The 14,970-nt window shown below is 35.8% G+C and overlaps 2 protein-coding genes across 2 annotated transcripts; both read left to right on the top strand.

Annotated features, from left to right (window-relative positions):
- Positions 1-1,055: 1,055 nt before the first annotated feature.
- On the top strand, positions 1,056-2,600 carry LOC108673067. The gene is made up of 3 exons (XM_018160845.2): positions 1,056-1,111; positions 1,539-1,915; positions 2,160-2,600. The coding sequence occupies exons 1-3, from the start codon at positions 1,067-1,069 to the stop codon at positions 2,356-2,358; spliced, it is 621 nt and encodes a 206-aa protein (XP_018016334.2). The 5' UTR covers positions 1,056-1,066; the 3' UTR covers positions 2,359-2,600.
- A 3,118-nt stretch (positions 2,601-5,718) lies between these two features.
- On the top strand, positions 5,719-9,769 carry LOC108673083. Its single transcript, XM_018160866.1, has 3 exons — positions 5,719-5,744; positions 7,641-8,026; positions 8,363-9,769. The coding sequence occupies exons 2-3, from the start codon at positions 7,641-7,643 to the stop codon at positions 8,565-8,567; spliced, it is 591 nt and encodes a 196-aa protein (XP_018016355.1). The 5' UTR covers positions 5,719-5,744; the 3' UTR covers positions 8,568-9,769.
- The last annotated feature ends 5,201 nt before the right edge of the window (positions 9,770-14,970 follow it).

The following is a 14,970-nucleotide window of genomic DNA, read 5'->3' as shown; positions in this document are numbered from 1 at the left end:
GAACTGAGCCCTCTCCCTTCTGCTATGCTATGAAATGAAGAGGCGTTCAATTGCGCAATTTTTTCCCTTTTTTGGCGTTCAAGCCAAATTTTGCAGCATAACATTGTGTTTAGTAGGCTTTAGCGGGTTCGGAAAAATAACTATTACTTAACTATTTAAGACGACCCAGTCACCGGAGCTCGAGCAAGTAGAGACTCCTACGTAGGTCTTCGCTGAGACAGGTTTATATTCAGGCACGATTGAGGCTATCTAGACGATATAGCCATTTTGTTTCCTACTGTTTTTGCTCTGCAAAGTAAGGCAGGTATGTTGTATATTCTATCATCTTTATAAATAATTTGGAGTCATCAAGCAAAAACAAACAAAAAAAGGGCACCTCAGTTTGTAAAAACCAGATTTTGAGATTTATAGGTGCTAAAACTAATGTTCCGGTGCATTGTTAAGCTCTTTACAGTCATTCCATAAATTATGTAAGCATGAAATGGCGCTGAAACAATCAGGTACATCAGCAAATGACTGAATTTTATTTGATGAGAAATTCCTTGCAAGTTATGCTAATTTTTTCTATTGAGACTATCAACTCACAAATCAATTTGATAGGTTTTAAATTTATACAAATGATTTCGAAGATTTTATAGATGCATCGGACTGCTAATTATTAAAGTTTGCACTAAATTGTGATATTCAATCCAAAGGTTTCTGTTAAGCTTCGTAAACCACAATATTGGTCTTCAAAAACTAAGATGAATGATGAATACATGATCAGGAAAATTGAGGCCAAAGAAGCATGTCGATATAAATACATGTACCTATGGAAGATCGAAGTTTTTCAGATGACAAATAATGTGAACAGGAAAAAGGCCAGGTAGAATTAACATTATAAAAGGGGCTTTGAGACTTTAACTGGATCAGTTCGGGTCTTTCTTGATAAGGATTTGTCTTATTCCAACCTTCAGTACGACAGCTTGGAAATATTTTCAGACGAGTTAATTTTTAATTTTTATATTAGAATTTAACTTACGCCCATCGTCAGAATTGAGAAGCAAAATCTTATGAAGGTCGTTCTATGATAATTTTCCATTCTGAGCTTTTAAACGAAAGTATTCATAAAGTGAGTGTAAAAATATGAATTGTCTTTTCCCTGCGTGGAAATTCTTTAAACCTTTTGTGTAAAAATTCACATATACGACTGTACCTCTATCCATGGGTATTGAGTGAAATTACTTCCGAAATGTGCATCATCTCTGAATAAAAGATCCAAGATCCCATTCAAATTTTGCGTCGTTAATCTGTATCACAATTTCTAATTCTAAAAAGAATGTTAGAAAATATTTGAAAATAATTAATCAGATTTGTTTTGTATTTAAATCTTTCGATATAGAATGAAATTCCAAGTAAATGAATTTGGAAAAAGAAATCCTCGCACAAGAGTTTTCAGGGTCATTAATGTTAGACTTCAGATTTTACAGCTAAAAATTTTTAGGGAAAAACCTTGTTATTTAATTTCTATTTTGTGTAATGCCTTTGCATTTTTCTAGGTACAAACAATGCTACAAATGTTTTTTGTGGCTGTGGTGCTAAGCGTTCACCTCAGCGTGGCGGCAGACGCTGTCGGGAAGGTGGCACCTCAAGGCGAGGCTTTCAGCTCCGGAGGTGAAAATGCCGATGAAAAAATTGCTGATACCGACGAAAAAGCGCGGGTGAAGCCTAGAAGCCCGGATGAGAGTGATCCAGAAAACATGGAACGCAGTGCAAAACAATTTGCGTTCTACACATCGAGCACCCAAGCCATAATAGCCACTTCCACGGTGTACATGCTGTCAACGTGCTTCTCAACAACAAATGAGACCTCCTGTTCGGGGAGGCGCAAAAGAAATGTTTTTAGTGATAAAATGAACCCGTTCTTCATTAACGAGTAAGAAATAGAAAATCTATCTCTTTGCAATAATTATCCCAGCAATTATATGAATATAGAAGCTATTATAAAGATTGTCGTGATGAACTAATTATTTTAATTTATAGCAGTTCGCTCTAATGTGAACAAATGCAGAAAACAGAGGTAAATCAAATTTCAAATGCATGTGGGCTATGACTTGAAAGGAAAAAATGAACTAATATCATATGTTATAATTTGACAAATGTTGTTCTTAATTTTGCAGTGAAGGCAACATGCTCAGTAGCAGTTTGAACGATCCAGACTTCGAGGTAAACTCTGACGCTAGCAAACGTCAGCTTTTCACGATTTGGAGCACGTTATTTTCGACGTACACGGTCGTCACGACCTCGTATTATTCCGGGACCACCGTCACCGTGTCCGCTCTATGCAACCCGGGCTTCGCTGCCTCCTGCTTCGGTTAACGATAAATATGGTGACCTGTCATAAGGGACACTCAACCATTCAATGGCCACGTGTCAGCTAATCACATTGGATTATCTGGAACTAGTACATATATTGAAAATTTATTATGGGAAATTTCATTCCAGTACACAATCCTTCAATAATTGTTATATTTTTGGGCATATTTCTACCAAATCGGTTTATTCACGATGGCAACGAATAAAACAAATGATGCTAAGTTCTAATATTTTCTTTCAAGAAAACAGTGCTTCCGAAATTCGAGAACGCTAACAAAATTTTTTCGTGATTTATTGTTAATGATAATATTTATTAATTATTTCATTTTAATTTTTGATGTTTCATAGTAAATTTTTCATATATGAGAAATATTCTTGTCCTTGCATTGGGAAAAAACATCTCAAACCTTTTTTGTCGTATCAATATAAAAAATTAACTCGTGCATTTCGTTTCGATTGGTGCAAAGTTTTTAATAAATATCAGTGTTGTAAAATTTGTCAGAGGGTTTACTTTTTAATATATATTGAGGGTTTTATTGATGAAACAGAAAATGACCAATGGCCATGTTATCCCGTTAAAATCATGTAAAACGGTTTTACATTCCTAGTTCATTACGCATAGAACAGTACTAAAAAAATTGTTTATCCTATAACCGATTTTTTCGGTACAGGAGAACTTCAGCGCTAGTTATAAGGGGAGGCAAGCCAAAGACGCTAGAGCAGTTCTGCGTTTTTTCAGTCGAGGTTGATTCATAAATTTCCTGTGACACACTAAAGTTGGCCTAATAATCTAGGATAAAAATTTATCGCAGGCAGAGAAAAGCAACACAAATTTATTGGAAAAAATTTAATGCTTTAATATTAACTGAACGGAAATTGCATCTATATTATGAATTTCAAATATGCAATCTAATCTTTCAATTAAGTAGCTTCAAAAAATTTTGCCCTGGGATATACTGCTTTTGTGATTGTTCTGCATTGAAAAAAAAAACACTTTGAAAACACTTTTGAATAGTTAACGTACCGACCTTGCTATTCATCATTGCCTTAACCATTCTGTTCCCATGCCCTTGCATGGTACCATTCCCAAAAAAAACAGCACAATATTGAAAAAGACATGGCTGCCGGATATGTTCAAACTACTCGTAATTTCTTCTAGCGTCATAGAATAGAATAGAATGGAATAGAATAGAATAGAATAGAAGTGTCGGCACTGAAGAAATAAGCCCATGGCCTGTTGCCGATTCTTGAACTTTTCGTGACTTGATTCACAAGGGATCCGGCCTTTGGAACCCGATCCTTCCTTACTGACGATTGATTGAGATAGCTGCTGGACTTATTGCCTGGTCCGTAATTTGCTAGGCATTTTAAGACTGAACATATGCTCCAGCATAGCTTCGTCTGGACTTATTGCCTGGTCCGTAATTTGCTAGGCATTTTAAGACTGAACATATGCTCCTGCATAGCTTCGTATAGTCTGTTTTTGAAGATGTTCATACTCGGAGCGTCAACGATGCTGTCAGGGTCATGTCTAAAATATATGAACGGTCCACATTACAAGTGCTTTTCCCATATAAAGCGTAACTCGAGTGAGAAAGTTCACCGTCATCTTGTTATTCATTACAATTTACATTTAAATTGGTCTATTATTATTGTCGCGAAGAAGGTACAGAATTATCACCAATCACCTCAATAATCAAGCTCGAAAAACGGAAATACAAAGTCAGACCTATTTGACCAATTTACAACGAATAGGAAATCATTTAAGTAATTCGAATAATTGGATAACTAGCTATTATGAATCTAAGGATAACTGGCTTAAACGTTCAACTTTTTATCTAATGCTGAACAAGGCGACTCCAAAGCAAAATATAAAATGTGCTTAATTAAATAGAAAAACACATCATGAATGTAACACAATATTATACCAAAAACTCATGTTATTTTTGGTATTTCTTCAAAAATAAGAGTGAAAAATAGTTAAGCAATTTTATGAGAATAATATCTGGAATTCAAATCCGATTTGTTTCTTACCGCTGAATGATATTCATTGATATAAAATTGTGGCATCTAACCACAAAATTGAACAGAAGAAAATTGAGAAGAAATTTCATTGTGCAACCCCACATGATATGTTCCACCTATGCTATGTTTCTTAGTGTCAACCCACAAGTTCCAACTAGGTTCATGTTGTAAACTGAGATGCAAGTTAACTGGGCCTTTATTGTGTATGATAATGGTAAGGTGCAGGCTAACCCACCGAGACAGGCTAATACGGTGGGGAAGGTATGGCCATGATTGAATGGAGACATTCATCATACCATGACGTACTGACAGAGGTGTGGTTACGATTAAAAAATTATAATCGGCAAAACTCTGCTAGCATGCAAGGTATTTATGAAAGTCTCGATGCAAACAATCACACTCAAAAATCATATAAGCAAAAATCTAAACAATGAAACTCAAAAACGATTTTATACAAAATCCGAGTTTTGGTTCTCGTACCTTTCTGTCAAATTAAGGATTTAGTTCCAAGCCGAATTTTGATGCTGACCCGACTCTGCAACACGTGCCGCCTAAGACGTGGGGAGAACGTTAATCAGCCGCTCTATGTCCGTTTTGGCAGGGCTTGAAGTGCAGCTTCTAAGCACTTTGAAGCTGGCTGTGACGCGGTTCCAGCCAGCCCTTGTCATACTTTCACGATATTATGAAGTCAGAAAGGAGATTCTGACCAGAAGCTCATTTGAATCGGGTGGTCAAGCGGACCATTTGTTTTCTTAGCCGAGGGTAGCACTGATGGACAAATACGCGCTACCCGATTTTTGTTAGGGAGGAAGGAATGAAACTGGTGTTTTCAACTAAATAAATAACACGAATTAAGCAGATGCTCTTTCAATGTTTTTCTTCGGAAAAGAAATCGCTATCGGAAGACGTGAGTAATGACAATCTTTATTGATGATTTTTTGTAAATTAAAGCAGTTTTTTATGCTACATAGCAATCTGACATATATCAATTATTATTTAACTTTCCTTCTGAAACAATCTGAAAGACTTCTTGCGTACACTAACATAAAAGCACTTTATGGACACATGCGAGTGGTAAGGTAACGTTTGAAATTTTTCCTTAAACATTTCAGTGTTCGGAATTGTCAAAATGATACACCTTTTTTTTATTTTTTGAGGCTCTTATCCTTTAAAAACACTAACTAGCGGCTATCTCGTCTCCAGCAAAATATGTAAAAACGCATCGATTTTCCCTGCAGAAAAAACTGCTCATCGAAGTGATTTTTTCACTTAAATGAATTTTTTCGATGCAGGAAAACTGCAACGTTAGTATAAGAGGTGGCTAGCGTAAGACGCTAGAACAGTTCTGCGCTGTAAAAGTCGAGGTTGGTTCAAAAATTTTCTGTTGCACATGAAAGAAATTAAGGCAATATAATAAAGCCATGCACGAAATTACGACGAACGTTATACACATGAACAAAATGTGTTCAGATTATTCAGTTTTAAGCACACAAATAAATATCCAGTCCAATTGATTCGTTTGTGTTCAAGTTGAAAGAACTAAAATATATTTCATCACTAAACTGAGATTATTCACATTCGGCCAACTATGCAGAAAATTTCAAACTAGAATTTAACGACGCCCCAGCTTCATTACGGTTGTAGTCAGTCATTTTTTCAATAAGGAATTATCATGAAAAGTATCCATTTTAAACAGCGAGTGTTATATATTAGTTAAAGTCTTCGAATTAATTAGGATTTCTGTTCTTTATGTCGTGTTTGTGGAACTTGAGCATCTGTGATAAAGCTTCACCTCTGTCAAAAAAATGAATGAGTACACATTTTTGCAGAAATTAAATGTTATAATATTCTATGACCGTAATTTATTGGGTCATTATAAATTTGTTACTCATAAATTCAGCTTTCAGCCATTATCAAAAACGATATGCATGGGTAAAAAGGGCTTATGTGTTTTAATAGAATTAAAAACGCTCGATGCAATTGCTTTTATACAATGAAAGCATATTCCGTCAAAGACTCACCGTCCTTGCAAGTTATTCATGCAGTTATTATTTATTTTGTATGTCGTTGTTATACCATTACGTGAGAAAATAATGAGGGATTTAAATGCATTTAGCATTTGATGAGGGATGACTGCTAAATGCTTCCGAAATATTTTCACTAGCGTCAGGACAATCACATATGAACAATGAGCACTAAAATTTCGACTAATTGAACAATGACCTCGAAATGAGTTTAAATTAAAATGTGAATTCTTTTGGTTAGGAGTTATGGTCACTGTATAGGGTCGGCACAGTAACAGCCCATAACTTCTCAAAAATCATATTCAAAGTATGGGAAAAGAAAATTATCAAGTAACATTGAAAGAAGGCATTGGCAAACATGGAAGTCAACTTCCTATTTCGGGTTTTTAAATAAAGTTCAATTAAGACTGAATTTGAAAAAGTTAAAATTACATAAAAGCACTAGTTGGAATGACTGCTCCCAATTTATAGATGTACAAAATCAAATGGATTTTGCTCATAGTTAAACTATATAAGCCAAAGCTTTGATTTGGAAAAGCCAATTATCTTGGTGCGACTCAATTTAATACGGGATTAGCCTACTGGATTTTTCCGTACAATGAAGTTATTTTCTTACTGATTTTAAGTTTTAGATTCGATTCAAATCCATATTATCTAATCTTGGTATTTATTTTATTTAAAAAAATAAATTTTCTATAACTTTCACTTCTCTTTAAAATGGATAACTTTTATTTAAGGTTTGAAAATATTACATTAAATTGATCCGTGCAAAACTTATGTTTGAACTCTTATATACTACAAAAATTCAAATAATTACAGTTGAGAAAACAACAAGAAAATTGTTAAAAAGTACAATACAATGGGCTTCAACGAATCTTAATTAAAGAACAACTTCTGCCTAGATATTCTAATAGTCTATTATGAACGATGTATTTTTTCCTCAATAAGCGTATATGTCGACATTGAAATGAGTTGCTTGTAGTGATGAACGGATAATAGATATGGTTGCATTTTTTAACGATAATGTCACAGTCATGGGATTTTTTGAAAATATGCGTGAGCATTTGCTCTCGATTTATTATTTTAGTGAGTGTAAAATAATTTTGCCGAGATATTTAAATTATTAACTACTTCATGAAATTGTTGAAAAGTAGGCTAGAAAGTCTATTAGCCGGGCTGGCATAAAAGTCATGTTTTATAAAGATTTATGTTAATTTTTATCTTCTGAATTCTTAGATGAACAAAATACTGTTGTTCCTCGCGATCGCTGCGGCGCTGTGCTGCGATCTTTGGCCAGCAATGGCAGACGACGTTGGAGACACAACTCCGGAGGGCGATGGTCAAGTGGGCGTCAGAAATGAAACCTCTGCACCAAAGGCCTCGATCCAGGAGGATAGTGAAATTCTTCAGAGAGAACTGGATGTCAGTTCCGACGACCCTGAAGACCAAAAACGGAATGCAAAGTTCTTTGCATTCTATACCTCAAAAACCAAAGCCGTGATAGTTACAGGGACTGTCTTTGCGCTGTCCACTTGCTTCTCTACCACCAACACGCCTTCTTGTGCCGGAAGAAGGAAGAGAAATGTCTTCTCGGATAAAATGAATCCATTCTTAAGTGACGAGTGAGAACTTTTTTTTTGCTTAGTATCTAACACCAAATCCTTACATTATTTATGAATCGTTACTGAGATCTGATTGCGCGAAATTATTTGCTGATGCACAAGCACACCCGGGCAGGTCGACACACACATGTACGCGGAAGCAAAAATTTTACTTAGTTCGGAGCTTTCAATGGAGCTAGCAGAATTTAAAAAATACGAACACATTACTGCTTCTAGAAATTGTTTTCTTTCGTTTACCGATTACCGAGATTTTAAATGTCTATGACAATTGGTTGTGCTAGTGAAGTTTTTTAATTTATTTATTTCATGCTTAATGACAAAATTTCCTAATTCCAGCAACGGCAACGCGATCAGTAGCAGCTTGGGTGATCCGGACTTTGAAATAAACTCAGGGGCAGCGAGACCAACTGGCAAGAAGTTCACGATTTGGAGCACGTTATTCTCGACGTACACGGTGATCACGACCTCGTACTACGCCGGCACAACCGTCACCGTGTCCGCTCTTTGCAACCCGGGCTTCGCTGCCTCCTGCTTCGGTTAACTCGAAGACCTCTCTTCATCTTCATTCCGTTCATAGCAAAGTGTGTATAGCAAGCCCAATCGTTGGTTCGAATCCTGTTCTCTGTTTAATTAAATTTAATTTGTTTGCGACGGAATAGAGAAAATAAAAATTTCCACATGACAAGTTCAGCCAACAGCCAAGTGAGCAATAGTCATAAAAACATCTTCCGGTAAATGATATTGAAACATTTATGATTAAGGGTTGGTTTCGTTCAAACAACGTCTAATTAACGTTATTTCAACGTCAGACGCCCACCAATGCAGCGCTTAATTGCCTGCTTTTATTAGACTTTTCCAAATTTAGCATATGCACAATCCACTATGGAAACCTAACGGATGGAATGAACAGAGTGAAATGAACCGGATTCCGCGCACCGTTAGCAAATACAGTCTTGAATTTCAACTTTATGCTTTGGTATTTGAGGCATCCAATTGGATGCTTTATTTTTGATGTTACATAGAATATCTCTCGATAAAATTTGTTTTTCACCCCCCAACGTATACAAAAATTATTATAGGTACCCTGAGAAGTTGATAAGCTTTCCGGCTCAGATATGTTAACTTGCCCTAGAATTGAAGGTTTAATATAAACATTGTTAAAAACTTTTCATGCCGGAGGAATTATAACCACATAGCCGACGCGCATTTAATATACCGTTTGTCGAAAGAAAATTCAGAAAAAAGAAGGGCATTCAACGAATGTTTCACAATTACTATTCAGAAGTCCCTTTCTTTCCTTCCTTCCTTCCTATTAAATATTTCTTCAGCCGTTCGTCCATTGAATGCCACATAGGCACGTACGAGAGAACAATGACAGTTTTACGGATAGACATATCCATCCATGTTGTCGGCGGATTCAGTCCTATAAGACCAATTAATACAGCAATGCAAAATCATATTAGTGACTTGTATGCAATTATTAGACTAAATATGCCCGAAAGTGTAAATAAAATAATTAGCAGGAAGCCCGCATATTAGTCTTCTAAAAAGCAAACTATCATTAGATGTCTCATTCATAGTCAGGAGCGTGTCTAGTAACAGCATAGCAGTTAAAATCATGACATTTTAAAGATTTTCTAGAAGCCATTTTTCAAGGAGTCAAAGCTTGCAAGTTATAATAAACATATACGGCAATCAAACCTAAGCCCCTGTAAAAGAATCGAATATTCTTAATTTCTACTGGAAAAAAACAAAAACAGATGTTCAAAACATGAAATCTGAAACGTGCACTAAATCACATGAACAAAAAATGGGTAAATAAACAAGAATTGTAATCAATTAACGCGATGAAATACGAGGTAAAAAACAGAAAAACAAATGTCTATTTTTTCCTTTGACTTATGTTCATGGACGAGAATCTGGTTTTGACCACAATAACTCATATCAATATTTATACATAAATAATAAATAACTAAAAACATGTTTGAGACCTTAAATTATTTTCAATTTACATGGCAATCCATTTAGAAAATTGTTTTGAATAAAAAGAGACTAGTTGTAATTATCCTCATATTTCTAGGTAGAAAGCTAATGCACCGTGTAAATGAACATTTGTCGACTTTCTGACACATTTTTCATTACTACATACATTACTAGCATTTTCCCAGCTCTTATCTAAATAAACTAGACAGGTTTTCACAGATCAGAGTACACAAGGCAGTAGAAATCACAATTATCCAACGAGTTCCTCAGTTCGGCATGCCACCCACCGTCCATATAGTGCTGGGGCGCGTAGCTCCAGTACTGCTTAAGCGTTCTGTAGCTATGAGCTTATTCCTTATGGGAAGTCCTAGTGTGTATTTAAGGATGCTTGTGACCACTTGCCCAGCGCAATCGCTTTCCTTAACGTGGATTGAGGGAAGAAATACGAAGGTTAGTTTGCCTGTTGCTGTTTTCTTAATAGGCAATAAGTAAGGTTGATAAGTATTTTTGCATGATGCTGTCTTCGAATTATGGAAATGAGTGAGAGTCAGTGAGCTCGAATTATGTGTGGTCTGTGTGAAAACCCGGGCAGAGGTGAGAAAAAATTTCTGTGGCTTGGATTTCTAAAAACGAGACACTCGACAGCTCGTCTCTTCACAGACAATAATATAAGCATGTTCCAGCAGTCGTTAATAACTTTCTAGACTAGTGGAAATCTTTAAAATGATAATTATTCATTAATTTCATTCATATCAGTAGCGTTTAAAATAATAAATTAATACATCTTTATTTGAAAAGTAGAATGAACGCTAGTCATAATTTTATTTTAATATACAACGTTTTAAACAGGATAATTAGAAAACTTTGATTCGATTTGTTAGATTTCTTGTCAATAATCAAGAATATATTAATATAAATATTATTAATTCTTTATTTGGTTCCTAGTGATTGCATTTATAAGCATATATGAAGAAACTTTAATCGAAGATAATAAATTGGAATGCAAAGTCATCTTGACACTAAACTGCTAAAATCGGCTGAATGTTCCTAGTGAAACAATCATTGTAAACACAAAGACCGATGTCTCCACATTTAGGCAGGGAACCGAAACTTGCGACTTATGTTATGATTTGAATTGTGTCAGAAAAAAAGGAATAAAGGTTCTTGGAAAAACAGCAACGTCTTGCATCCCGAGTGGGTCATCCAAACAAACTCAGTCTTACACTCAGAGAAATAAATGAGACTTTGTTCAAATAGCGAAGCACTTTTTGCCATATGTGGATTCATCTTGACCCATTTTATCCAGACTAAAGGACACATCAATGCCATCTCTCTGCTCATGAAGTGGGTTAGAAAGTGTTTTAAGATTTGGACAACATGAGCATGACCTATAAATTTTTCAAATTTTACGAAGCAACTTCTTGTACGGAAGAGGATGGTCACTAACTCAACACTATCACAGAAGTCTCAATGGTCGGCCGCGTGTTATTGAAGTCATTGTTGCTTCAGTTGGCGTGAGTCTATAAGAACCACGTGGAGTTTTCTGTTTGCTCAGTCAGCCTCAGACTATCAGTGTGACGCGTGCGTGACTGGAACCCTCACGAAGTCTCACTGCACAAGTTATTGCTGTTTTCAGGTACACAGCCATCTTTGTTTGTATTTGCTTTAGTTCTTGTGTGAAAATTAAAATTGCAAAAGCCTCATGTAATCTGATCATTATCTGGATCATCTTTTATGACTCATTAAATGGTTTACAGTAACGTTGCCTAGAACGGAATGTGCGGAGCGTGACAGATGCTCCGGTCTGTGAGAGATACAAATTTGCGGACACCCTAACTTCCTTTCTATGGATTTTCTTGATTTATTACAGTATTAAAAAGGTTATTACTATTCTGATTTCTCACGAATATATGAATTTAGTCCTGTAAGAACGGGCGAGTAGAGCGTTAATCTCAAGATATTCAATCACATAAAAACAAAATTTCTTGAGTCATGGATAATTAATTTTAGAGCTGGGTCATTGTTCGGTTGACCGGGGGCTGCTCAACATTTCGATTTCATTTTTTATAAAATGTGCGATGTAACTCACATTTACTTACTAATTCAAAAATTTGCGAATTAAATGTGATTTACTCGCAAATTGTTGTATCACGAAACTTTTCCGCACATGGCGAAGTACAATTACATTGATCTGATTGATTCCAGTATTCCGCTTCGAATGAATCGTTTCATAACTTGCAATCATCAAGGACAGGGCCGGGCGGCGGCATGTAGCACGGATCTGACGACCAGATCGTTTAAAACGGTCTCACTTTCACTGGAAGCTTCTACGCGGATCGCCTGGACTTTTTCCGACGTAACTGTTAGTCGTTTCCGGTACGGATTGCGTTGAACGTTAGTTTCTGTTGGGAGCCTCTGTGAAGAAATTCATTATTCCGAAGTAAAGTAAAACACTACGGGTAATATGATATGTATAACGATCATATATAGCATTCTTAAAAGTATGCAATATTTTAAATTTGCAGCAAAAGTAGTTTTCATTCAGCCAGCGGAGAAAGTAGATTTAATTCACCGCGACTGATGGCTGTGATGTTTCAAATCATAGAGCAAGACTTTCATAGAAGGCGGAAAATAACAGATTTATCGTTGGTCCAAAATTCAGTGGAAGAAAAGTTTTTGAAATGTCGGCCATTGAGATCGGTACGCAATGTTTGGGTGCCGACCCGACGTAGATAGCTTATGTGCTATACCGACTTACTTTTTTCGCAGTGGTGACATTGGATGACGCGCCATGAAATTCTGTATATTTGTGTGCCATGATAACCGGAAAATGATCAAAGCACATCGGTTGCCACACTCTACACTGACCGAATTGCATGCTTGCTCTTGTTCGCGGTATTTTCTTGCGTTGTTTTTTCCATCTTATTCTGGCAAAAAGTTTGCAACCCTGTGATTTATCAGCCAAAGAATTAAGAAATAAACCATGTAACTATATTTCAATGATCCTTATGTTATTTATAATGTAACTGGAAGCTAGAGGACCCTCTGTCTGTTGTAAATAGCCGATAGGTTTACTATATAGGAATTCGAACCGAGTTCCTTTCCTCGATCGTTTGAGTTACGCGTTCTTGGAGAATGAAAGTTGCACAGAGCGCACGTTCCTACGCTCGCTTTCTTTTTATTATATGAGTCGTTATAGATGATTGGCGAATTCATCATAGATTATTTGATTGATTGTACAATGTATGTGTTATGAAATAGACTTAATATAGAATGAGGAGGAGTTACAATTTAGGCGAAACATCAAATGAGCGCGTTTCGGGAGAGCTCTTCGAACGTGGACGATGAACACTAGTTGAAGCCATCAACTCTATCATTCCTAAGACCTGCATGTTCGGAACAAAAAATACTGTGAAAATATTGGTTTTCCGATCCAGTTAAACAAATCTGGAGAATTATATTCTAGATACTTCAGAAAACAGAAATCCCATTGGTGGCGACATATGTGAACGGACGAAGCCAAATATGCCGTATAGAATTTGAACTTATAACCAGTGGAATAAATTTGTTTCTTTTGTGCCGAACTACAACTCGCAATCAATGGAGTATTCAAGACTTTTTAGGAAGTTGAAAGGTGTATTTCAGCAAAATCAGGTTTTTGTTGTGTGATCCATTTGAAGTGTGCAAGACTCTTAAACAAATCATTCGTATTCATTAGAATTTTCGAACGTCACTATGTCAATCTCGTCGAATTTTGTAAATTATTACGGAAGAATTAAAATCAACCAGTGTAGTGCATTAATTTATAATGCTACGTTATTTTTTCTTGGTTTCATTGAACCGAATCTGCTGGAAATTTATATTTTCTTTATGTAAGACTGAAAATCAGACGGCTTTCCCATGCATATGTGTTATTTGTTGTACATTCACGCCCGCTTTATGTGGTTCATTAAAATACAATGAGATTTTCCAGGCGCGCTTTCAACAGATGCAGTTATGTAATTGCGTTTCAGAATATCACAAGAGAATGATATTCTGTTTGTAACGGTGTAATCATGTGACGAGAGAAGTGGGGGGAGAAGGTACGATTAGAAATATGAAATTTGATTTTCATGTCGTTAAGAATATATCAAGAATCATAAAATTTTGAATAGCAAGCGAGAGCTGAATGGAAGTTTTATGCCAAGCTGGTCTTCCTTAAATTAATATTTTTAGTTTGAAAATACCTGTTTAACATGTTTATGAAAAACGGGTTTAAGGCTTTTGGATTTGATCGGTCGAACATTATGAATGAATTCTGTCTTTTTCATTCAAATTAAGTCAGGAAAACCAAAATAATCCGTTTATAATTAGAATTTTTCAACGTTTATTGGTTGATCTTAGTGATTTATATATCAAATTAAATCGGATTTTGGGTTTGGGTCGTTCAATTACTCGTCAGCATGAACAAAGCTATGAGCATTTAGACAAAAATCTGCATGTAGGACTCGTGCAGCTTCCAGTCGCAAGAATACATGAGAAGAAACGTTTGACCTCAATGTTGCTGTGCGTGACGAGGAATGCTTCCATAGAAAGAACAAAATTTGAATCAATGAATTTTGCTTCATTTTCGGTGGTGGCCTGTTTCGCTTATTCCGCACATTCCACCTACAGTTTGTTAAACGCATTCAATTGATAAGTATAATAATATATGAATGACGTTAAACATATTTGACAGATTTTCTCATTGTGTGAAATATCTAAGCCAAATTTCAAGCACGTTTGCAATAAGTAATATATAAAATAAAATGAGTGACGAATTTTGACTTATTATCGTCAACTTGACGGCAACTAATAGAAATATATATATATAACTAATAGTATAGAATAGAAGTGTCGGCATTGAAGAAATAGGCCCATGGCTTGTTGCCGATTCTTGTACTTTTCGTGATTTGATTCACAAGGGATCCGGCCTTCTGAAC

Source organism: Hyalella azteca, unplaced genomic scaffold (assembly GCF_000764305.2).
Source record: "Hyalella azteca isolate HAZT.00-mixed unplaced genomic scaffold, Hazt_2.0.2 contig4363, whole genome shotgun sequence".
In the NCBI taxonomy this organism is placed as follows: Eukaryota; Metazoa; Arthropoda; class Malacostraca; order Amphipoda; family Hyalellidae; genus Hyalella; species Hyalella azteca.
The sequence above is the reverse complement of the archived record's forward strand: the minus strand, read 5'-3'. Positions and strand labels throughout refer to the sequence as shown.

Bases quoted from the DNA above. Each gene is read 5' to 3' on its own strand.
- LOC108673067 (XM_018160845.2), top strand. From the start codon at position 1,067: ATGATAATTTTCCATTCTGAGCTTTTAAACGAAAGTATTCATAAA. The intron at 1,112-1,538 runs GTGAGTGTAAAA...GCATTTTTCTAG, and splicing joins TAAACGAAAGTATTCATAAA to GTACAAACAATGCTACAAAT. The intron at 1,916-2,159 runs GTAAGAAATAGA...TTAATTTTGCAG, and splicing joins AACCCGTTCTTCATTAACGA to TGAAGGCAACATGCTCAGTA.
- LOC108673083 (XM_018160866.1), top strand. From the start codon at position 7,641: ATGAACAAAATACTGTTGTTCCTCGCGATCGCTGCGGCGCTGTGCTGC. The intron at 8,027-8,362 runs GTGAGAACTTTT...TCCTAATTCCAG, and splicing joins AATCCATTCTTAAGTGACGA to CAACGGCAACGCGATCAGTA.